Raw genomic sequence first — 25552 nt, 5'->3', positions numbered from 1 at the left:
AAATTTTTTACGCACACTCTATATCTCTCGCATGACTTTTTTTTTTAATAATGCATGCCCAGCTTTATACGTGCATATATTTGTATATATTACCGAAGATTTGCACCAAGTTTTTGCATCACTATACGAGCACGATTCTTACAGATGATTAGACGTCTAAAAGATGTCAGAATATTCTCTAGGAAATTTTATATTAAATTTTGAATTAACATTGGAAATAAGATAAAATTATATAAAATAAAAATAAAAGAAGAAAACACACAAGTATATATTAAAAAATGATTGGATATCTTAGATTGTCACAAATTATATACAAAAATTGTTATAAAATTTGTCATATTTAAGTCAAAAATTTTCTTATAAAAATTTCTTATGAAAAAAATGCTAAGAAATATAAAAAGTATGACTCTATAGTTATTCGTAATATTTTGAATTAAATTTTGAAAACAAATCTTTTATTCATTTCTTTTTCATATATCTGAATTTCAAAAATAATTTTGCTAAAGAAAAATTATTAAACATGAACGATTTTATTAAGAGTGCATTATTTGGATGTATAATATAAAAAATCTATTAATATCTTAAAAATGTTTATTTTTTTTAATTGTTTAAATTGTTTAAATTAATACGAATATAGATGTTCAAATATATCAACATGCAAATTTGTCCTAGATACACCCTAAGACGTAAGGCGGATTGACCATTCATAGTCAATTATTTTTGAATTTTATTTAAGAAGAATAGACGAATTCTGATTGGTCCATTTTTTTACGACTTTACATTTATAAGATTTTTTTACGTAGAATGGCCTTAGCTCTGATTGGTTAATTTTTACAGTACATTTTATGTCTAGTTGTAGAAAATGTGTGCGAGAGGGAACACAAATTTTTTCACTTTTTAATAATGCATAACGAATAAGAAAATGAACCAATTGGAGTCTTTCATTTCTATTAGTGTCGGTCCACAATAAGTATTTAATCTTTAAGCCGTAAGAAATTGACCTATCATATGCGATTATTTTTTTCATATTCGATTATGATTGATCAATTTCTTACTTCTTAAAGCTTAAATCACTTATTGTGGACTGACACTTATAGGTGTAGAAATGGAGGAATATGATTGGTTCATTTTCTTATGCGTTATGCAGAAGTGTGTGCTCCCGGCCGTAAGAGCCTACCCAGCAAACTTGCATAGCAGCATAACTATATGCATAAGGAAAATTATCGCATTTTACATATGTCTTTATAATAGAAATGCGATTGGGTAATTTTCCTTATGCATATAGTTATGCTGGTATGCAAATTTGTCTGAATAGGCCTAACCTTATCGTTGCCCATATAAACATAGTTTGCGATAAGGCTTGTTCTACAATACGTCGCATGCAGTGTCGCAAGCCGCAACCACAAGAATTGACCAATCACAGACGAATGTGGGAAGAATACTTGATTGTGATTGGCCCATTCTTACAGCCCACGGCCACACATCGACAGACGACGCATTGTAGAACAGGCCTAATCCGTGCGCGTAACGAGCGGATATAGTTGGCGTGACGATCGCTAATTTATCCGTAAAGAAGAGCACGACGTGACGTAAACGACGGATCCAAACAAGTATCAGCTGTGTTGCAGTCATTGTTCCCTGATTCATATCGGTTTTGGCAGATAGATCCTAGATTCTTCGGTTTCACCATCGAATCTCGCGGCCAGCGGAAGCGGCGGGAATAACGACAGTAAATGATCATCAAAGGACACGCGAGGAAGTGCGAACGTTTTTAAGATTCGACGCGACAAGTGGTGAGAAGAGAAAAAACGGGGGGAAAGCTAGGCCAGGTCTTTTTTTCATTTCTAACGCAATCGTGGCTGCGCGAGTGCTCCCATCCCAGCCCCAATCCGTATTAGTACTTGCCAACAATTATCTCGGGGAATAATAATAGTGTGAAAAACGGGGTGGTACGCGCATAAGCCTGGCCTCGAGCAGCGAGTCGGACGACGGTGGACTCGCTCCGCCACCGCGCAAAAGGTCCCGTAGTTCTATACCGGCTACCCTAAGACCAGCGGACGAGCACCACTCCCCCAGTCCGGACATGGATAATTATCGGTAATGTATAATACTTTCAGATACATTTAACCAAAAGTAAAACAAAAAATTTTATTTCATATAGATTCAAAATTCTAGAATCTTGAGATATTTTTATACTTGCTTTTTTTATACTATTCTTATTCTTTTTTTATACATGTGCTTTATGGATTTTTTTATATAAGTTATAAATTAATATTATTAAGTTATCCTTTTTTCTTTTAAAAACATGTATACTTTATAATAATTTTTAAACTCTAAAGTCCCTGTTTCCTAAATAAAAATTTTTTTATAGAAATAAGAAAGATATCGGTAATAGATTCTTTTATAATCATGTATATGTATATGCATATGTGTGTATGTGTATGTGTATGTGCGTGTGCGTGTGTGTGTGTGTGTGTGTGTGTGTGTGTGTGTGTGTATAAAATTGTATGAATAGTATTGCCATTTTGGATAACATTCCAGTATGCATGACAGCGTAATGCAACAACAGGCTTCAAATGGTGGTATATCTTCTGGACTACAGCAGAATGGAGCTAAGGCAGATTCTGGTGGGCCTCATGCCAATGGCAATTTGTTACCAGAATCAGATAGTGATGTTAATGGTGTTAATGGAGATATAAATCAGAGTTTGGGACCACCAAAAATAATGGACAAAACTAATCAAGACATTGTGAGACTTATTGGACAACATTTAAAGACAGTTGGTTTAGAGTACGTAATATTGGTTTCTCAATACCTCCAACTTATTAATCTAAAAACTAAAAGTTAAGGATTATCTATTGGTTTATCTATTAAGATATTTTATCTTATATTTCTTATTTAGTATTAATTTGCATACAAAATAATATTAAAAATTGTGACTAAGATATTCATTATTATATATTTAACTCTTTCAAAATTTTATGTTGAAAAAATTTATAACTAGTAAATATTAACTTGAAATATCAATTGACAATTTTTAAGTATTTTATTATAAGAATCAAACTCTTCTCTGATATATAAGATTTCTTTTTATTAAAAAAGAATAATTTTTAAAATTATATTGTTTAGATATCGAGAATAGGTACAATGATAAATAATGATAAAAATGAAATAAAGTTTAAAAAAAAAAATATATATATATTAATATATTATTATTATATATTACTTATATATATATATATATAATATATATATATATATATATATACATATTATTTCAAAGTTATATTATAAAGAGTTAAAGCATTTATACTTTAAACATTACATTGTTTACATTAAATAGTTATAAATCTTTTTATAACATAATATAAAGATATTATTTAAGAAACAAATCTTTTAAACCTATACTTTTTTTAAAAAACAGTAAATTTGTAAACAGAACAATATAATATATGATTAAAAAAAATTATTTACTAATGCATATTTTACAATAAACATATTAAAAAATCTAATATATAGTAATATTGATTAAGCAATGTTTATTTTGTTACCATTAGCATTTTTATTAATGAGAAGAAAAAATTATAGCATATATTAATAATTATTCACATTTATATTAATTTTTTAAATTATAATTGAGATAATAGATTTTATATTCTTCATTGACACAAGATTTTACATAAATTCTTAGAAAGATTTATATCAAAATTGTGTTTGATTTGTCTTTAATATAACAAATAACAAGGAAATATATTTTTAGTCGAACAGCAGATTTGCTTATGCAAGAATCAGGCTGTCGTCTAGATCATCCTGCTGCGGCAAAATTTAGGCAGCATGTTATGGATGGGGATTGGAATAAAGCAGATCATGACCTCAATGAACTTAAATCTTTTTTAAGTAGTGCAAACCAGAGTTTAGTGGTAAATATTATTCTTTATAATATAAATTAATGATTGAGATAATAGGATATTTCTAAAATATTTAATCAAATTTGACTTATTTTACTAATTATGCTAATAATAGTAGTAATAATAGTAATAATAATAGTAATTGTTATGAAAATGGATAGAACTAAGGTAATCCCTGATGTTACCTGTCTCTAAAAAGATCATCTGACTCTGCTTGTTTTCAAACATGTAGAGTAAAGATCAGGTTTGAGCACTAATTGGCTGTTCTATTAATTTATATACCCAAATTATTATATATATTAATAAGAAAAAGAAACTATGTACACATGTATGTATAAATTTTTTTCAATTATAATTTTTATATCTAACATTAAAAATTATATTAGTATATATATATATATATATGAGAACATTATACAAATAAATTTTCTAAGAAATTATAATTATATAGTTATAATATTTTTCATTAATTATATGTTATAATGGAAAATATTGTAACAAAACTATAATTGCTTAGAATTTATTTAACAATTTGTATAACAATTGTTTCAGAAATAATTTTCAAAACAGTTGTTTCTAAAAATATATTACGAAAGTTTAAATATCATACTAATACATGAGCACAATTATTTTTATTTATTTATTTATTTTTTTTTATAATAAAACTATATATAGATATAGTATATATGAGATATATATATGTACATGCGCATGCATATACATATATTATATACATATATATGCACATACTATATAACACACACATACATACATACATACATACATATATACATATATACATATATACTTATATGGTATGGCGTATTTATTATCTGATTATACACACATGTGTATGCGTGCGCGTAATACACATACACATTGTTAAACATTATAAGTGATAAAGAGAAAAATAATAAAATGACAAAAGAAAAAAGATAACAATAAAAAGAAACAAAGACATAATTATAACATGTCATTAATAGAAAAACTGAACAGATTTGCGAAAAGACTCGTAATTAGAAATACATACTATTTGATTAATATTTTTTCTGATCCATAGGAAATGAAATTCTTATTGCTAGAGCAAAAATATTTAGAATATTTAGAAGAAGGCATGGTATTTGAGGCATTACATGTACTTCGCAATGAGCTTACACCTTTGGGCCATAATACCGGTCGTGTTCATCAATTATCGTTATTTATGATGTGCAGTGGACGAGATGAATTACAGGTATTCCATATATTTGCCTTGAATAATAAATACAAATTATACACAGCATTTTAATAAATTATATGTGTTTTGCACTAATTAGTAGTTTCTACAAAAATTGAAGTTTTCATATTTTTAAGTTATAATTGAAACTAACTTACAACTGAAAATTTGATCACTAGCAAATGGACACTTGTTGACAGACACGTGCAGGCTGGGATGGCAAAGGGCCAGCCTCCAGGGCTGCGCTTATGGATAGACTGCAAAGATTTCTACCACCTTCCATCATGTTACCACCACGCAGACTTCATTCTTTACTATGTCAAGCTGTGGAAATGCAAAATCAACTGTGCACGTACCATATAACACATACACAGGTATAGCCATATTGCAATTTGAATTATAAATGCATTATCTTACAATATTATTTTTTACTTTTATTTTTAATTTAACTAACTTAACTAGCTAAATATACTTCCAATCTTTTATTTAATTTTTTTTTTGTAGTATTATTTTATGTTAATTATTCTAATAAAATATTAAACATTTTTAATAAATTTACTAAATAAATATAATAATATATTTTCCAAGAGTTAATATTGCTCATAATATTAAATAATATTAAATAATTAATAATAATAAAATTGATAAATATTAATATATTAAATAGAAAAAATTAAATTGATTATTTCTAAAAAATTATATCTTTATTCAAAGTAACATTTATATTTCTAAAATTTCAAAATCTCACTATTTAATTTTAAAATAATATATTTAAAAATTTATTAATGATAATAACAGACAAAATTTTTTATTTAAAATGTTATAAAAGGAAATTTTAACATTTTATAACAATATAACAATATAACAATATAAGAATATAACAATTTTTAATTATATTTTTATTTTAAGAAACACTAGTATCTCAACACTAAGTTCACAAGAATAACAATTATCCAATGATTATTTTAATGAATTATTCTGTTTTATTTGTATTTTATACATTATATATATATATATATATATATATATATATATATATATATATAAAATAGTTACATTTAGTAGAATATTTGTTTTAAAAATATTACAAATGTTTAAAATTTTCTGTGCTCAGATTAATTTTTTTTTTTTAATTTAAAGAATCCAATCTCAACACAGAAAACTTTAAACAATTGCAAAATAAAATACATTTGTCGAACGTAGTCAATGATACTGATAAATGTTAAAAAAATAATAGAATCTACTAGTAAAATCCATCAATAACAGATTGATGGAAGAAACAAAACAGAATTGGACATCTAACTTGACATCTAATGGCAAATTGTCGGCAGAAATAGAACAGAATTTGTCATTAAATACAATAATTATCACTAGATAGTGTTTGTTTATTGCATATACAATTTGTCTGATTTCTCTATATAATTGAAATCTATATAACTGAAACTCAGACATGTCATAATTATTTGCATATAGTTTATACATGCATTTAGTGTAAGACAATGATTGTTTTTATTGCAAGGAAAATTGATGAGGAAAATTAATGTAATATTTAGAATGTTAAAAACATGGATCATAATCACAATTGTCACTTCTTCGATTTTTGATCGGAGACTCCGATTTTTTAAATAAATCTTATATGCGAATAATTTGTATTATCTTCTGTTATAAAAAAAAAAATCTTCGATAAAAAGCATATTTTTTTTAGGAATAATATGATAAAAATTAGATTTTGAAATATATCGAATATATCGATAAACTAATCTTCAAGATCTATATTTTAAAGTGACAACTATGACTATGATATATTTTTATATTTTTAGAAAATCCTCGAAATCTGTCGTAAAAAAATATTAATTTCACTATTAATAAAACAATCATAAATTATTCTCTTAAAATAAAAAATTAAGAAAAAGAAATATAATAAGATTATGAAAACTTACCAATTACAATATAAATAGCTACAATTTAAATAGTTATAAAACGGCTCAGTCTGCTTAATTTTTATTGTCAATTTGTTGACAGATTATGTTAGCAAGTTTTGTTCGATTTCTAATGCTAATTTGTCTTGTAGTCCTGTGATCAAACTCTATTGGCATTCAATCTCGTTTTGTTATATTTCTGCTCATAAGATAGATAAAAAAATAAAGAAATTTTTCTTACAATTCGATACAATTCGATACGATTCGAATTCAAGCTAATTGAACATACTAAAAATTTACTCATTCCAATCGTTTTTGAGATCCGATTTGAGATAATCTCAGGAATTAGATTGACTCACATGAAGATATATTGACCTCGTGTTCATGAGACACAGAAATGCACACTTGATGCGAGATATTACCATTGTCTTTGATATCACTGCATAGATATTTATTTATTCATTCATTCTTATTGTATTTGAATTAGAAACTGCTTTTTGCATTAAACGAAAAGATCCATCCATTAACATTTCTGTATTCTCTTAATAATCTGTCATTGTTTTCTGTATAAACAGCTACTGCGACTCTAAAGTAAAATATACATATAGCTCTTATAGTTATTTTTTTTTACTGTTTTAAAAACAGTTAAACTTATGTTTTAATCTTTTTGTGTAATTGCCAGATAAAATTCAGTTATTCAGTAATAATAAATATTGAATTATCCATATATTTCTAATGACTAACATTTTAGATGACTAACATTTTAGAAAAAAAAATTATTTGTATAATTTATTTACATATAATAATATTTTTTATATTAAAAAGATATTAAAAAACTTTTTTCTTTTATTTTTGTTATAAAAGAATAATATTGAAATTATTTGTTATAAAAGAATAATATTGAATAGCAATAATGCGACACTAAGCTTCATATTCTGAACTCACTTTTATTAATAGAGGTATCTTAAATGTGGCTTCTTAGCCAATCAGACCGTTTTAAAATATTTTTAGAGACACTTTTGTTAAAAATGAATTCAGAATATGGGTCTATATAATGCATATGATATATGTGCACGCACATATATCTTTATTTTTTTACACAATATATAAAAATCTTTTTTTCGAATTTTATTATTAATTTTAAAGTATTATCTACTATAATTAATTTAAAGTATTATCTAAAGTATTATCTACTATAATTTTTTTCATATATTAATTAATGATTTTTTATACCACGATTGGTTTATCTCATTATTCTGTGCATAAAAATATTAAAGATTATTGAAAGATAATTAGTTTATAAGATATTTTATATTTTATATCAAAATATGCATAAAATAGAATGTCATACACTATTGTTTTTTTTATGATTTTAATATTATGATCCTAATATTTTATATCTAGAATAATCAGAGAAAACATATGTAACAAAAATTATATAATTTTAAAAAATAATGTCCATAAACAGTCTTGACAAATAGCACTATTTTCGAATGAATCATTATATTATAATCATATCTTATCTTGAAATCGTACTCTTTTGTCCGAAGCATTTTTATCTAAAATCTTATAATTTGCAGAAACTGAATTGTCAAAAATAAAATGGAATATGTCTATATGTATGGTAAAGAAAGATTAAGCGGAACAATTTCTATTTGACACACACACACACACACACACACACACACACACACACACACACACACACACACACACACACACGTGCGCGCGCGCGCACACACGCACACACAAAATGTGTGTATGTATGTGTGTATGCGTATGGGATATGCACTGCGTATATGCGTACGTACGTGTATTTACATGATTGTGAGCGCCTGCACGTATATATGTGCGTGCGTGTATATATGTGTGTAATGATGTATATAGTTCTTCCTTCTTATAATCTTCCTTTAATGAAACATTATTTTTTTAAAAAATTTACAAAGCAAATTTTTTCAACAAATGAACAACACATAAACATATTAGTTAGAGTCCGTTCTGCTTACTTTATCCTGCCAATACTTATAAAATGTTCCTGATTCAAGTTATATTGTAAATATATAAATCACTATATACTTTTACTGTGATGTTACTTTAATAATTTTTATTTTTTGAAGCAGACAAGTCTAGAGAATGTCTCCTTGCTTGTGGATCATAATTGTGGTAAGGAACAGTTTCCATGCCATACCATACAGGTACTCAATGATCATTGCGATGAAGTATGGTATTGCAAATTCTCACCTGATGGTCTCAAGCTCGCTACAGGTTCTAAAGATATGACTGTAATTATATGGGATGTTGATCCAGTAAGTACATACTATATGAATATAGTATATTATTAACAATATGTATTATGTCCTTCATTCAAGACATATATATTGATTGTAAAACTCCTTTCAAAACTGAAAAGCAAGAAATAAATAAATAAATATATATATATATATATAAATAAATATATATATATATATATATATATATATATATAAAACTACTATTATGCATATGTATGTATATTAATGAAGTGCGAGATATACATATTGTTAACAATCTATCTGTATATATGTATGTATGCGTGTATACGTATGTATGTATATGTATGTATATGTATGTGTGTGCATGTGCGTGTGTATATATGTATGTATATCAATTGCAATATTTTTATAAAATTAATACGTTATTATATATTCCAACTATATTATAACATGATTTTTGTAAAGTGAAGTGAAAATATTTACAATAATTATATATTTCTTTATTATAACGAATACTACAAAATCAAAAATTAAAATATATGAATATACTAAAAACAAATTTCTTACTGTATTTTGTAAACAAAATTAAAATCAAACTACAAGAAATTATATTGTTTTTGGAAATCTAAATTGGACATCAAATTCTGGGAATCTGAATTGGACATCAAATTTTCATTTGTTATTATTAACAAAAGTAACAACTTATTATCTTCATTCTTTTCCTTAGATAAAATTTTAACTTGAAATTTATAAAATTATTAATGTTGAAAGTTGTAATCATGCTTTTCCTCGAAATTCTTATTTACAAAAAAATTTATTTAAATATTCAATATTCAAAAAGAGTGCATGTAATGATAAATATCTTATGAAGTTTTATTTTTAGCAGATGTAGATAATAAATATTGTTGTCCAAATTCTAATACAGGAAACATTAAAAGTAACGCATAGGAAAACACTTGAAGGCCATACATATGGTGTAGCGCTAATTGCTTGGAGTCCTGACAGCAGTCATCTAATTGCTTGTGGTCCTGAAGATTGTCCCGAACTATGGCTTTGGAGCATCGATACGCCTGATTGCGAACTACGTGTGAAACTGACACAAAGCACAGACGATTCGCTGACAGCTTGTGCCTGGCATCGTGATTCGAATAAATTTGTAGCAGGAGGTCTTCGTGGTCAATTTTATCAATGCGTATGTGTTAATTCTTAAAAATGAGTAATAAATACGATTTACAATGTTAACATAAAACTATTTTCTGAAAAAATATTCTTAATAAGTTAATAATTTTAATAAAAACTTTTAGGATATGGATGGGAATGTTTCCGATTCATGGGAAGGAGTAAGAGTAAAATGCTTATGGTGTCGCAGTGATGGTAGGACTGTCTTAGCGGCTGATACACACCATAGAATTCGTAGCTATACTTTCGATGACTTGGGTGACGCCACTATGTACGATTTATAATAATCGATATAATCATGTATTGCACTTAACTATTTTATTGAACAAAATCTTTAACGAAATATTTTTACATTATTACAGATTACAAGAAGATCACCCTGTTATGTCATTTAGCGTAAACAAAGCAGATCGACTTGCGTTACTTAATGTTGCAAATCAAGGCGTGCATCTTTGGGATTTAGAGGATAAATGTCTTGTAAGGCGTTTTCAAGGTGTCACTCAAGGACATTTTACTATCCATAGCTGTTTCGGAGGAGTTAATCAAGATTTTATTGCCTCTGGAAGTGAAGGTTCGTCATATATAAATAACATATATTTATTTATAATAAAATATATTTTTGTACTTTTTAAATTATTATATTTCATTTGTTTTTAATTAATTATTCAACATAAGAACAATTAAATGTTTTTTTCTATTTCATTATAGACAATAAAGTGTATGTATGGCATATCAAAAGAGAACTACCTATAGCAACTCTTACGGGACATAGTAGAACGGTTAATTGTGTTTCGTGGAATCCTGTTTATCATCAGATGATGGCTTCTGTGTCGGATGATTTTACAGTAAGAATATGGGGCCCAAGATCATTCTCTTCAGAAGGAGAAAATGATAAAAACGGTATGTATTTTTGTATAATAAAATCTTCTAATGGATATTCTTTTTTCTATAACACAAAAGAATGTTCTACATTGTTCTACATGTGAACAATGAACAATATCTTTTTTTTTTTCATATATTTTCATATATTTTTTTCATATATTTTTTATTGTTTTCAGTATTACTCGAAACCAACTCTTCAAATAGTAGCGGCTGGCACGAGATGGTATCGTAGCGAATTACAGGACATCCAGTTTTCAGTGTTCCCATGACCTCATGGTGTTCAAAAGACTGTCATACTGACATTTGACTGTCATTACTGTCCTGTTGATTGTCATACTGACATTTTACTGCCTTCTATAGCAGTTGTTCCTCTGTACCTCTTGTCGCTTTTAACCACTATACATTGTGTACGGAGGTAATAGAAGTGGTCTGTATGTTTTCAACAACTGCTAAATTGCCTGCAATTAAAGTCGAAATTAATCATCGAACGTAATATCACATTTGTGTATACTTTTTTTTTCATAGTACTTTTAAGTATTTTATATGCATCCATATATCATATACGTTGTGTTATCACAATTATAACTTTGAATGGTTTAATGTCGGAGCTAATAATCGAAAATATGATGCATAATATGATATAAAATAGGTCATATGGCAGAGTAGAAAATAAAGAAAATTCCGTCTTAGGATTGATGTGTAAAGGTAAAATTATGTAAACAAGAATATGGAATGCATTCACATATTGGGACAGTATCGTAGAACATTATGTTTTGACAGGAATTTTGTCAAATTTGACTATAATTGTATCAATAAATATTGTACATAACAGTTTCAAATCTAGAGTTTTATTCTAAGTCGTTCATCGATTAATGACACATACATTATCTTTAATACTTTATGTCATAATTTTTGTCTTTCATTGAGAGACTGTATAAATTTCCAAATATGTATTGCGACTTCGTGAGGAACTTACTGGACTTTGTGGATTGAAGAAAATTCAAGAACATTTAATGGAGAAGCAATCTTATGTTGGGTTCAGAGCAACACACCCAACTGTAGAATTTAGAAAGCGATATTTGTAAGTGTCTGAAATGGCTTTATTTAGGCATTTATAAAAGAATAATTATATGTTAACTTTTAGAATTTTAGTTAGAATCATAACCATGATTTGTGCAAAGAAAATTATCCAGTTTATGTATATTATTAAGCTATATAACTTTACACTGAAGTGTTTAACATGAGTTATAAAAATGTTTTTAAGTGAAAACTAATCTATTTATGTGTGATTAAACAATCTGAAATGACGAACATAGATAATATTTGAAAATTATAAATGTTGAACTCGTCTTATTAACTGCCATGTGTTAAAAGACATTTTTCATTATTTATATTAATAAATATATAATCGTAAAGAAAAAATATAATTACACATAACGTAGTATTTTGATAGTACGATGATACTGTAATATTTAATAAAGTTTGTATATTTATTTTTTAATTATTGTTTACAAAAAGATTTAAAAATTATGATAAAAGGAATACAAAAAAATACATTAAAATAATTCATTTTTTAATTTGATGATAATCGATTTTCTTCTGCAAACTATGTTCAAAATGGCAATTAACAGGATGAGTATATAAAAAAAAAAAGATTTAATTTATTTCATTTCCTGAAATAAACGAGAACGAGAAGTCTGAGACTATCAAGAGATGTAGGATATATCTAAATATGTAAACATGTATAAATATCTTTGCAACATATGTACTACAATTAAACACATTTACACACAAAAGAAACTTCTGTAGTTAATGATCTTAATATTATTAGGAAGTAATGTAATATCAATCATTACTATTATTTGCATTTACCTCTGGTGCCTTAGCACTTTATAATCTAATCGAAAATCAATTTCTTGTGTAAATCAAAACTCAATATCTAATTTTTAAATTAATTCTATAGTCTTGTATATGACCAACAAACTATATAACTTTAAATAAGCTACCTTTAAATATACTACAAAATCTCATTCACATGTAAACATAAATTTTAATTCATTTTATTCATTCTTATATTAGTCTAATACATAATTTTAATTAGATATATGAACTACTGTGTATTATTGAATAATTGAATTGCTCGTTTGTCATGAGTTTTTGTATTTATCGTTGTATACTATCATGAAAAGAAGCAATAATAATTTCTAAAATTTTTAATTTTGACAGATTAATATACACATAAGTTATATAATAAAAATGGAAAAGTACATTATTACATGAACATCGAATATCCCTTTTCACTTTCAAGTAAAGAAGTTTTAAATTTTATTTTTTTAATGGTGTAATAAAAGATATATTTATATTAAATTATATTTATGTAATATACATCACATAGATCATGTAGATCATTTAAAACTTATTGCAATATTTTTTAGCTTCTTTAAAAAAATATAAGTTTTTCCTTGTAAAAATATTCCTTGTAACAAAACAGATCTTTTTATATCTTATTTTGTATATTTATTATTCATACCATATAAAATTTCAAATAAAATTTATTTATATTTTTGTGCTATACAATATAAAAGATATGTAATAAATTAGAAAATACATACATAAGCAAAATATAAAAAATGTATTACTTATGCAGTGTTATAAAAATGTTTATGCAGTGTTTTCTCTAAAACTATTAATAGGAAAGGAAATTCTTTTTATAATTTTTACTGATTACTTTATAAATGATAGTATTGCCACTGATCTTTCTCCAAAACAGAACAACACATATGATATCTCACTTTTTTGATAGAATTATATGATCTTTTACATAATATGATTTTTCTAGATATTATGCACATAAAAATATTAAAAGATGAAATTATCAAAAAATCAATAGTTTACTAAGGATTCTGCTGATTCATTGCAACTATTTCGAATTATTAGAAGCGAGAAAACATGATAAAAATTCGTGCAAAATATATTAAAATAAAGATATTATTCGGAAGTAACATTTGCTCGATAAAATAGATATAAAATATATCGAAAATTTTTTTGTATAATTCAAAGATGATTGCAATAGATCAGCGAAAGCCCTTTATGTCACTTACGGGAAATGTTATAGCGTCCATACAAGATATTGATTTTCAACTCGAAGCAACACAAGATAGGAATGACTTGCAAGTCATTTTTTCCTTTTGATCTGCAAGAAAGATACCTGCTATTATCTCTCTTGATCTAAATTTTTCCAAATAGATAAAGAACAGATAATAGAAGATATTCAATAGACTAAATCTTAGGTGTCTACTAATTTTCCTTTCTTGAATTTATATCTATAAATTCGGAACAATTACATAAACTATACCGTTATTTTCAATGGACTTGCAACGTAATAGCTCAAAGCTAAAATCAAATTATTTTTCTTTAATACATCGATATAATCAAATCTGAAATTACTTCTCTTTCCTTTTATAGGAAATTCTTATTGCAAAAAATATCTCAGGAATCGAACTAGATCACCTCCTTTCTGAGCAGATGTTTTAAACAAATAAAGATAATTCTAGGTTTCTGGATGTAACATATAAATAAAAAATATAAAAAAAAATCTAATTTTGTCAGACAATTGTATAATCAATCAATTAGTAAAGATATAAATACATAAATAAAATATTTAATTCAATATGTAAGAACATTTTACTTTTTAGACAAAACGATTAAAACTTTTATTTACATGAAATATAAATTGTATGTAGTTTATCTATTATAATTAAATACAGAATATTTACATTTTTGCAACTTGCTTATTATGAATCATTCTTTTTATACGTGTATATACACGCATATGTACTACACATATATATATATATATATATTGTTTTACATCTTGTTTATTGCATTATGAATATATATAGGAAAATAATATTCCATTTTCGATGTATTAGTTTTGCTTTAAACTTTACAATATAATCAATAGTAAATTAAAAATAGATTTTTATGAAATTAATAAATTAGGTTATTGATCAATAGTTAGCCATTTATCCGTGATATTCTCGACTTGCTTAAAAAGAATTGGATTTCTGAGACGGATTTTTAACTCCAGTTTCCCTCCTGTTGCTTTTCTGCCATCCATAAGCTGAAATATATGCACTAATGAGTTCTTCTATTTATATAAAAATTTTTTACACAAGAGAATATAAAAAATTTAATTACTGGAAAAGAATCATGTAGAATACATTGAGACTCTAGGGGCTGTAATTTAATCATTACTGTACCAAGCAGACTGTCACTTCGGAAGAAACCTCTGTAATATTAAAAAAATATAATTATTTCTAATATTCCTATCAAAAAGGAATCTACAGAAATTTTTACTATTTTTAGAAATTTTAGTGTATTGTTTTTCAAGTTTTGAAATTTTAAGTATACGTTGTTATAAGTTGCTCGTGTAATATCATATGTTTTATTTTATATATATTTTATGTTTTATTTTATATATTTTTGTATATATATATATATATATATATATATATAATAATTTCATAAACACAAAAATTCTACAAACACTAATTTAATATATTTTTATTTTTATAAATTATTGTTTATAAAAAATATAAAATGGCATGCATGTAAAAATACACAAATATAATGTTAGAATATATATTACAATCAAAATCTTTTTGTACATATAATTACATATAAATCACATATTTACAGAAATGTATGTATGTAATAGGGATGTCATACCTGGGATGAGTGCAACATAGGATAGGATTCAGCGAGCATCTGCAAACAACGTTCTACTTTCTATTTTTTGGATATGATATTCTCATTGTGCAATTTTTATTATAACATTAATGACACATATATATGAAATATTCTAAAGCGGAGAGGAGGAATAGTTGTATTGATGATGTTATTGATTTTTTATTGTAATATATATACACTAATACTTTCTTATGTAATCTATTCCAAGGAATTGATTCATATAAAAAAAATATGTAATTTAAAAAAAAGTGTATATCGACATATTAATAACTAAAATTTAGACAATTGTTTGTTTCTAACATCATAATTCAATAAAATTTGTAATATAAAAATTGCATGCCTCTATTAATCCTTTAACAACAGATAACTTAAGATAATATGATAATATTAGGATATCACGATCATATGATCATATAATTTGTAAAATTGAGTGCACTACAAAATAAATATGTCTTAGTATTTATATATTTTCATGTTAAAAAATTAAAATAATTCATCACATTTACATTTAAGTCATGCAAAAATTTATTTATCATATAATCATAAATCTTTTTAAGATATATGATTAAATAATAAATATTTTGTATAAATATTTATATTGTATATTGAATAAATTTCGAATTAAAATCAAATTAAGATTTAGATTTATTAACATTAAATAACTTACCCTTTTGCCCAAACTTCACACTTTAAAGCATGTCGTTTGAATGCTCTCTGACATTGTCTAGAGGTACGATTTATAATTCCATTCAACGGAAATACAGCTTGGTATTCAGGATTGGCAGACTCTTTGATTGTTGACGTTCTATCCACAGGATGATTATCCAATGGAAAAGGAAATTCAAACATTACATATGTATCAGCTTCTCGTGAATAATTGATTCCTCTGATTATAGAAATTTCTATATCACTATCGTTTAAATCTGTGCAACTCCTGAAAAAATATAATTTCATTTTAATGTAATATATTATCTTATGATCAAATTATAATTATCTAATATTTAAAAGATGTTCACATTTTTCAATTAATAAATAACATTTCTCAAAAATGTTTTATTATTTTATTAGCAAATATATTTTAAAAATTATAAATATAGTAAAATTTTTTATTAAATCCAATCATTATTAAAACTTGATATATTACAAAACATTTATGGACAGCATAGTATAGAGATGTGATGATACTTAAAAAATATTCTTGAAAAAAACTGACATTTTTAAATTAAGACTGAATATTTTTAAATTAAAAAAAAATAAAATTTTTTTGGAATTAACGGAGATTATTATAAAATGAATAACTTTGGTGAGTTTTTTCCATAAATTTTCAATAATATAAAATCTTTCTGATATAATTTAATCTTTTTTTTTTTGCTAAACCTTATATATACCTAATTACATATTTAATAATATAAAAATAAATGTGTATTACTAACTGTACTATTTGATAGGTTTTTGTTTCATAATGGTGTTGTGGAGGTGGCAGAGAGTCACGTTTTCGAACTCTTAACATATCTAAATCTCTTGTATAATTTAATGCAAGCCGTTCCCATCTATTATATCCAGGAACATCTCCTAGCGCTTTTGAATGATCCCGTGTAGACAAACACCACTATAAAATCAATTGTTCATTTATAAAACTTGAAAAATCATATAAATTATTATTGTATCTTAATCCTTAACTTAGAAGATGGCATTATTGTTGTAAATTATGCAAAAATATTAATATGTATTAAATATATTTAAAATATTAAATATTAATATATAAATCTAATTAAACGCATTTTCTTTGTGAAGATATATTATTTAATCATTACTTTGATTTGTTTAAGTAATTGGGTTTCAAGATTTTCATAAATTTTATCGTCTGTTTCGCTTCCCAAAAAATCTTCGGAAGACACCATTACGAAATTTTCATCCTTCTGTAATGTATTGAGTTCTACTTTTTCAAGAGGCGACAATGGGATCGAGGTCATATCGACAGGTAAGCCAGCTTTGCTAGCTTCTATTAAAGGTTGTATCCCTTTCGCTTGTTTTAGATATTCAAGCGCTAAATTCATATTTCCATCTTTCTTTGCATTTAAAGCAGCTTGTTTTAATTCACGCTGTCGTAGTTGCAATTGTAGCATTTGTTTTTCTGCACGCGATGTAATCCTCTGATTTGGTTTCGGTCCTAATGAAAAATATAACACAAAAAAATACAAACATAAAGAACACTTTATTTTAATAAGAAATAGAAATAGAGAAACATCGTGAAAAATAAGAAAATTTACATAAAAATAAAATACAAATAGTTTAATTTCAAGAGAATATTATATAAAGTATACAATTTTATTTTAAATATATAGCAAATTTAGAATTGTTCTTCAATATTTGGAACTTATTCTGTTTTCTTAAATAATGTTATATAAAATTTCTTATCTAAATCGATTCATTACTTTTTCATCATTTAATATATAAAAAAAAAGTTATATTAAAACAATATATATTTTTTATATTAAAATATAAATATAAATATAAGCATATTAAAGTATATTAATAATAAAATTATATTAAAATATAAATATAAGCATAATATTAACAAATGTATATATAGAAGATATTTTATTTATATTTTACCTATTTTAGGAGGAACAGGTATTTTTGGTTGCACAGGTTTTATTACAGTATTATCCTCAGATGACTCAGATTTAGATGTAGGTTGCGTGGAGATATCGTTATTTTGTGAATTGAGCGATAATGGTGGCAAACCAGGTGGAACGGGAAGTTCATCCAAAGGTACTACTTTTCCATGTTTGTATAACTTAATAGCATCTTCAAATTGTTTGCAAATTCTACCATATCTTCGTGCTTTAGATGTATTACCCTCATCTTCGGCAGCTACTTGTGTTCTTCTATATATTTCAAGACGTTCTTTAAGAGCGCCTTCAATGTTTTCGGGACCATACTTTGATGGAGTTGGATCGGCTTTTAACATAGCAATTCATATTTTTATGGAATCTTACTTTTATTTTTGTTTTAATTAAAATTTATGAGTATAATATAAAATTATTTAAAATATGATATGTACTTTCTAAAAATAAAATAATAAAAATAAAAAATATATCTTTAATAAACTTAAAAATTATATAATCAAATGTGTAAGATTTAAATGTAAATGTATATAAAAGTGACATAATCGACCCTAAATCTTATTATTTTTATCTCTGAGTATTTTTTATAAAACCATGTTTTAAAGTTCCATGGCAACTGCAACAATTACACATATTTTTCAAGAAATTTAGTTTTATATCAATCATGTTACAATACATAAATTATATTTTATTGAATATGTTTTGACATCAAAGTATAATAATAGAAGAATTATGAAGTGTACATAAATTTTATTTGAATCAATGATATCTACTCTTGTGATATCTACTCTTTTAAAAAAAAAATAAATTTAAAAAATAATATACTATTTTTTTCAAGAATATTAAATAATATATTATTTAATATTCTTTCAACACATGAATATGAGGTACATATATTTGGCATCATTTATTTATTTGTTGAAAGATAATTTTGAACTAATAATCATTTTAAAATTTAAATAAATTTAAAATATTTTTAGTATATTTTAGTATATTTTTCATTAAAGAAGCAGATTAATAGATAGATTAAAAATAAAACACATATAATATTATTATTAACAAATATATGAGTTTTGCAATTTAATTCTCTTCTATATCTTACCTGTAGCTTGTTGCTGAACTTCATTTTCTTCTTTTACAGTTTGTGTTACATTATTATTTGGAGAGGGTAAAATTGGAGTAGGTGGCATATCCGATAAATCAAGCTTTTCACCTGCGGCAACTGCGGCAATAACTATATCAAATTGTTTTACAGTTTTCACATATTCTAATGCTTGCTCTTTATTGCCTGCTCTTTTCCAAGCAACTGCTGCAGTTTTATATTTTTGTTGTTGTTGTTTTAATTTATCTAAAGCTTCTTGATCAATTAAGACATCTGCTATTGGTTCCGAAGGATTTTCATCATTTATAACTATATTTGATGTTGCAATTGCTTCACTATCTTCAACTAGTGGCAATATTTTTTCATCTACAATAAAAATAAAATAATATTCATAGAATAAAAGTTAATGTTGCAAATTCTCAAATAAAATTCAGATAATTAATAATAAAATATTTATTGAGAAATTACACTAATACACTCGCGCGTGCTTATATACACATATACAGATAATTTTTTTTCTTTTAAAAAATTGATAATATAAAATTGATATTATAGATAATTCATAAATCAGATGATTCATAGATCAGAAAAAAATATTCAACATATGCATAAGCAATATATATACATACATATACACACATATATATATATATATATATATATATATATATATTACCTGTAGGTTCAGTAGTAACTGAAGGAGGCAATTGTGGAGGAATATCAGCTTCATTTATACTTCTGCCTGATTGTACAGAAACCAACATTTCCTTTAATGTTTTTAAACCTCTATTATATCTTCTAGCTCTACCAAGTTCATTTTTTCTTTTAGCCTTTTCCTCAGCTATCTCATAAATTGTTAATCTTTCTTTTAATAATTTGATCAATTCTTGCATAGAATTATTTGTTTCTTCAATTCCAGTAGATTTATCATGTTCTGCTTGTTCTTTTTCCACTTCTAGTTCTGGTTCTGCTTCTTTTGTTACAGTTTCGTTTCCTGTGAGCATCTGTAATTCTTTCTGAACCAATAAAAAATTTTGAATATACTCAAACTTCGGACTATATTAATTATAATTTATAATCAAACATTATATTACATACCAATAGTATAGGATCTTCATCTCCTTCAAATGATTCTTCATCAGAATTTGTATCTTTCATGCAATCAGCTACCATTTCATCTAAATTTACATTGGTAACAGTTTTTTCTGTAATATATATATATATATATATATATATATATATATACATATACATTTATATATTTTTTTGTAACTCCCATTCTTTAGAGATATACTTCTCTACATATATATATTATATATATATATATAAAATATATAATTTGTAAAGGTAACTTACTAGTGCGTTTGCTTCTATAACTTGTATCATTACCCGCTGCCAAAGCAGCTAATTCAGCTTCTAAACTCTCATCATTGTCGTCATCATCTTTAATTGTGTTATCATTAATATTGGCCAAATTTATATCAGGTACTTCAAAAATGCCATACTGTATGAAATAAAACCATTATAAATAAAAAAAAATAATTAATGTCTAATTAAAAAACATTTAAAAAAAAACAAAATTATATTAGAAAATATGTAGAATAAAGATGTGCCATATTTATACACATATATAATCTATAATTGTAAATAAATTTATAATCTGAAATGTAATACAAACCTATGTTGAAGCTATGTATAAAAAATAAAGCTATATAAAAAGATTAGTATAAAGAATCTTGCATAAAAAAGGAAAACAAAACGATATACCTGTTCTAAACCATCAAATGATCTAGGATGTCTCGGTTCCTTCTTCTTATTGAACATTTTAACGTATTAATTAGGACGTAATGCAATTATTTATCAATAGCACAGCAGAAATGTCAAAAATCAAAGGACTAATGGCGATTATCACATCATATCGCACATAGACGTATACATCTCTTTTTTTATTATTGATTTTAGCTCAGAATGAAACCAACAGAGATTATGATAATAAAATCGGTAAAAATATAAAAACCTAATAACAAATAGGTGATACAATATCGACGATAAGGAGGATTGCAAATAGCGTAAAAACGTAAAATGAAAGATAGAGATGAATCACATTTAAGCTAGATGCACAATGAAAAACACAGGCAACAGAACAGATATCTACCAATCAGAAATTTCTCCGATATTCTTCACAGCTTCTGATTGGTCGAAATCTGTTGCCTGTTGCTATTTCCTATTTCTGGCTATAGTCCATTTAGCGCTACAAAAGCTTCGAAGCGTTTGATTGAACCAAACAAAACCAAACAAAACAAAGAATTCTATGAATTGACCAATCAAAAAATGCTTTGAAGCATTTGTAACACCAAGTAAACTTCACCCTCTTCTGTACCTTTTTATTGTGTCTCAGGCTTAACTTTATACAATATCTCAAACAGGACATAAATTGTACTCGTAAATTCATTGCCAATACTGAAAATGTATAGTTTATGTTACGTATACTATAGATTTTCAGTGCTGGCAATGAATTTACAAACCAGCCCTAGTCATAATGTAAAAAGACAAATGTAGCATGTGTCAACTGTGATCAATTTAATAATCAATCTGTAAACGACAAATGCGATTAGTCAATTTTAATAATCGGCCGATTAATCATAAATAACTATAATCTAAACGACATCTAAAAAGATGCCTCAAAGATGTTAAAATATTCTATGGGTATACATATACATATATAAAAAAAATGGCATAAGCTAATAAATTAATAATATTTATGGGCTAATTGTTCAAAATTTTAATAATTATGTGTCGTTACATGACTTTCGTAAGATTGTTAATTTTTTAATGTCTCATCGGTCTATGATTAAAAAAAAATTTTATTTAAAAATCGCGCCTATATCTCCACAATTGATCAAACATCATATCGATATCATCTCGAAAATCGATTCGAACATTATATCGATATCACGTGAGAACTCGCGACAAACTTCTGCTCGTTTAGTCATATGATTTTGAGAAAGGGCGAGCCTCAAAACTCAGTTTTGACATATCGGTTTTCTGTGCAATCGTGTTTAAGAAAAATCTCATTGCGAAATGAAGGGTTGTTTATTCAACATTGACGGTGGCTATTTGGAGGGCCTATGCCGTGGTTTTAAATGTGGCATACTTCAACAGAGCGATTACTTGAACTTAGTCCAATGTGAAACGCTCGAAGGTATTATTATTGATTCGATCATTTGACAAATTTAATTTTTTCAAACTGTTTTAAATATGTATATTTAATAAAAAAAATTATTAGTATTTCGCATATTTGCAATTATTTCATTTTGTAAAAATGTAGCTTCAAAAAAATTTAAGAAAGAATTAAAATCTTTATGTGACACAAAAATTCATGATTTGTTGTTTTTTATTAATTATAATACATTAATCACATTTTATCTGTCTTCTTGCTCTAACTATTTAAAAATTGTTTATATAGATTTGAAATTACACTTGGCTGGTACAGACTATGGCAGTTTTTTGGCCAACGAACCATCTCCACTTTCTGTTAGTGTAATTGATGATAAATTGAGGGAGAAACTGGTTGTAGAGTTTCAACATATGCGCAATCATTCTGTCGAGCCACTCTCTCAGTTCTTGGATTTCATCACTTACAGTTATATGATTGACAATATCATTTTATTAATTACTGGTACTTTGCATCAACGCCCTATTTCAGAATTGATTCCGAAGTGTCATCCACTTGGCAGTTTTGAACAAATGGAAGCAATTCATGTTGCTGCTACACCTGCTGAGTTATACAATGCTGTATTGGTAGATACACCTTTAGGTATGATTCTAATTAGAATTATATTTATCATTTATATATTTTCTTATTCTTATATATTACATATAAATATCATTTATACATATTTTTTTGAATCATGCAATAATTAATTTGTTATAGCACCTTTCTTTGTGGATTGCATTTCTGAACAGGATTTAGATGAGATGAATATTGAGATAATAAGAAATACACTTTATAAAGCTTATCTGGAAGCATTTTATAAATTTTGCAAAGAACTTGGTGGTACAACTGCAGATACTATGTGTGAAATACTTGCTGTAAGATATTCTATTATAAAATAATAAGATGATACTTTGAAAATAACATTCTTTTTTATATTTATAGTTTGAAGCAGATAGAAGAGCAATTATTATAACTATTAATTCATTTGGCACTGAATTGGGCAAAGATGATCGTGCAAAATTGTATCCACGTTGTGGGCGTTTGAATCCGGATGGATTGGCCGCTTTAGCAAGAGCTGATGATTATGAACAAGTTAAAGCTGTAGCGGAATATTATGCTGTGAGTAAAATTTAAAATGAGTAATTGAAGATATTTTTATACAATTGCATAAAATTTTTTTATTTTCCTTTTTTTTATATATATTGTTTATATATATTTATATTAAAATTAATTATATAATATTAATTATATTTATATTATCATATAGGAATATAGCGCCTTATTTGAAGGAGCAGGTAATAATCCTGGTGATAAGACCTTAGAAGACAAGTTTTTTGAACATGAGGCAAGTACATTTGTTTTGAGAAAAAGTATTTATAGTAGATTCTAATAATATATATGTTATATTATCTAATATTAAATAATATTTAACTTTTTGATATCGGTATTTATATATATATATATATATATATATAAATATATAATATATATGTGTATGTGTGTGTGTGTGTATATAGGTTCGTTTAAATGTTCATGCATTCCTTCAACAATTTCATTTTGGAGTGTTCTACAGTTACTTGAAGTTAAAGGAACAAGAATGCCGCAATATTGTATGGATTGCAGAATGTGTTGCTCAGAAGCATCGTGCTAAAATAGATAATTATATTCCTATATTTTAAATTAATCATATTAAATTGACAATGCCACTTGTATTTACTTCTCTAATAATAACTCAATTTTTTTGCATAATGCAAAATTATATTTATATAATTATATCTAATTGTTACTAAAAGACTTAGAAATTATTTGTAGAATATCACAAAAAAAAATTGATCTTAGAAAATGAAATAAATATCTACATGTATATATTTGTCGAATATTTAAGCCACATACATAAAATATATCAAGAGAATTATACTTTAGAATTGTTGTTATGAGAGTTTCAAGTGGAATAGCATAATCAATGTGTATATTATTTTAATATAATGTTCAATGCGAGTTCTTTTCATCTCATGTTATTCTTCGTTGTAATTATGAGAGATATATGTACTTTAAAGAAATAAATATATATTACATTCCATGTATATTAATAATATAACTAATAATTCTTCAATTTCATGGATCATTATAATTTTTTATTTTTTGATATTAAAGATAGAAATAAAAATAACAAATTAATAATTATTTAGCAGTAATTTTATCATAGCTATTTGTTGTGATTTTGATATAACAGGATTGTCACCTTACATATTTTTTAATTTAATTTTGAAGATACACATTTTTTCTCATATAAGGATTATCATGTTTCATTGAAACATTGTATCATTGAATTCAGTAATAAATTCATCTATCAGTATACTTATATTTATACTTTTTCTCATATTTCTTGCGTAAAATGTAATAGTTATTTCTTAAGGATTAAAGAAATATTTATCTTATTTATCTTTTAATTATTCTATATTATCCTACAGCATTTTTTATTTGTTAGGACTTTTTCT

General features: G+C 25.5%; 3 protein-coding genes across 12 annotated transcripts; 2 read left to right on the top strand and 1 right to left on the bottom strand.

Moving 5' to 3' along the window:
• The first annotated feature begins 1564 nt into the window (after positions 1-1564).
• LOC105426686 (WD repeat-containing protein 26) lies at positions 1565-13153 on the top strand. Of its 3 annotated transcripts, none has more exons than XM_089085512.1 (11): positions 1565-2097; positions 2554-2790; positions 3761-3920; positions 4969-5139; positions 5322-5495; positions 9158-9346; positions 10218-10484; positions 10597-10742; positions 10834-11042; positions 11180-11371; positions 11530-13153. In XM_089085512.1, the coding sequence occupies exons 1-11, from the start codon at positions 2084-2086 to the stop codon at positions 11583-11585; spliced, it is 1815 nt and encodes a 604-aa protein (XP_088941638.1). In that variant the 5' UTR covers positions 1565-2083; the 3' UTR covers positions 11586-13153. The 3 variants fall into 3 exon arrangements, with proteins under 3 accessions (XP_088941638.1, XP_088941637.1, XP_088941636.1); XM_089085511.1 differs by having other exon boundaries at positions 2542-2790; positions 9161-9346; XM_089085510.1 differs by having other exon boundaries at positions 2542-2790.
• l(2)gd1 (lethal (2) giant discs 1) lies at positions 11536-21936 on the bottom strand. 8 transcript variants are annotated; one of them, XM_089085503.1, is made up of 14 exons: positions 21605-21936; positions 21194-21341; positions 20936-21015; positions 20514-20853; positions 19838-20203; positions 18722-19069; positions 17920-18275; positions 17539-17714; positions 16773-17039; positions 16085-16123; positions 15554-15644; positions 15403-15476; positions 14455-14546; positions 11536-11811 (listed from the first exon to the last, which is right to left on the bottom strand). In XM_089085503.1, exons 1-14 carry the CDS (start codon positions 21659-21661, stop codon positions 11750-11752), a joined length of 2496 nt encoding a protein of 831 aa, XP_088941629.1. In that variant the 5' UTR covers positions 21662-21936; the 3' UTR covers positions 11536-11749. The 8 variants fall into 8 exon arrangements, with proteins under 8 accessions (XP_088941629.1, XP_088941628.1, XP_088941630.1 ...); XM_089085502.1 differs by having other exon boundaries at positions 20936-21042; positions 21605-21934; XM_089085504.1 differs by lacking the exon at positions 16085-16123 and having other exon boundaries at positions 20936-21042; positions 21605-21933.
• An 865-nt stretch (positions 21937-22801) lies between these two features.
• On the top strand, positions 22802-25134 carry VhaAC39-1 (V-type proton ATPase subunit VhaAC39-1). Its single transcript, XM_011637944.3, has 6 exons — positions 22802-23039; positions 23304-23654; positions 23772-23929; positions 23997-24173; positions 24322-24399; positions 24572-25134. The coding sequence occupies exons 1-6, from the start codon at positions 22919-22921 to the stop codon at positions 24731-24733; spliced, it is 1047 nt and encodes a 348-aa protein (XP_011636246.1). The 5' UTR covers positions 22802-22918; the 3' UTR covers positions 24734-25134.
• Positions 25135-25552: the final 418 nt, after the last annotated feature.

The sequence above is a fragment of the Pogonomyrmex barbatus genome, unplaced genomic scaffold, assembly GCF_055798465.1.
Source record: "Pogonomyrmex barbatus isolate J1 unplaced genomic scaffold, ASM5579846v1 scaffold10, whole genome shotgun sequence".
Taxonomy (NCBI): Eukaryota; Metazoa; Arthropoda; class Insecta; order Hymenoptera; family Formicidae; genus Pogonomyrmex; species Pogonomyrmex barbatus.
Note: the sequence above shows the minus strand (reverse complement) of the source record. Positions and strands in the feature narration are given on the sequence as shown.

Excerpts from the sequence above, each read along its gene's own strand:
- VhaAC39-1 (XM_011637944.3), top strand. The coding sequence starts at position 22,919 with ATGAAGGGTTGTTTATTCAACATTGACGGTGGCTATTTGGAGGGCCTA. Across the intron at positions 23,655-23,771 it reads ATTGGTAGATACACCTTTAG|CACCTTTCTTTGTGGATTGC; the intron begins GTATGATTCTAA and ends AATTTGTTATAG. Across the intron at positions 24,400-24,571 it reads ACAAGTTTTTTGAACATGAG|GTTCGTTTAAATGTTCATGC; the intron begins GCAAGTACATTT and ends GTGTGTATATAG.
- LOC105426686 (XM_089085510.1), top strand. Across the intron at positions 3,921-4,968 it reads GTGCAAACCAGAGTTTAGTG|GAAATGAAATTCTTATTGCT; the intron begins GTAAATATTATT and ends TCTGATCCATAG. Across the intron at positions 11,372-11,529 it reads AGGAGAAAATGATAAAAACG|TATTACTCGAAACCAACTCT; the intron begins GTATGTATTTTT and ends TATTGTTTTCAG.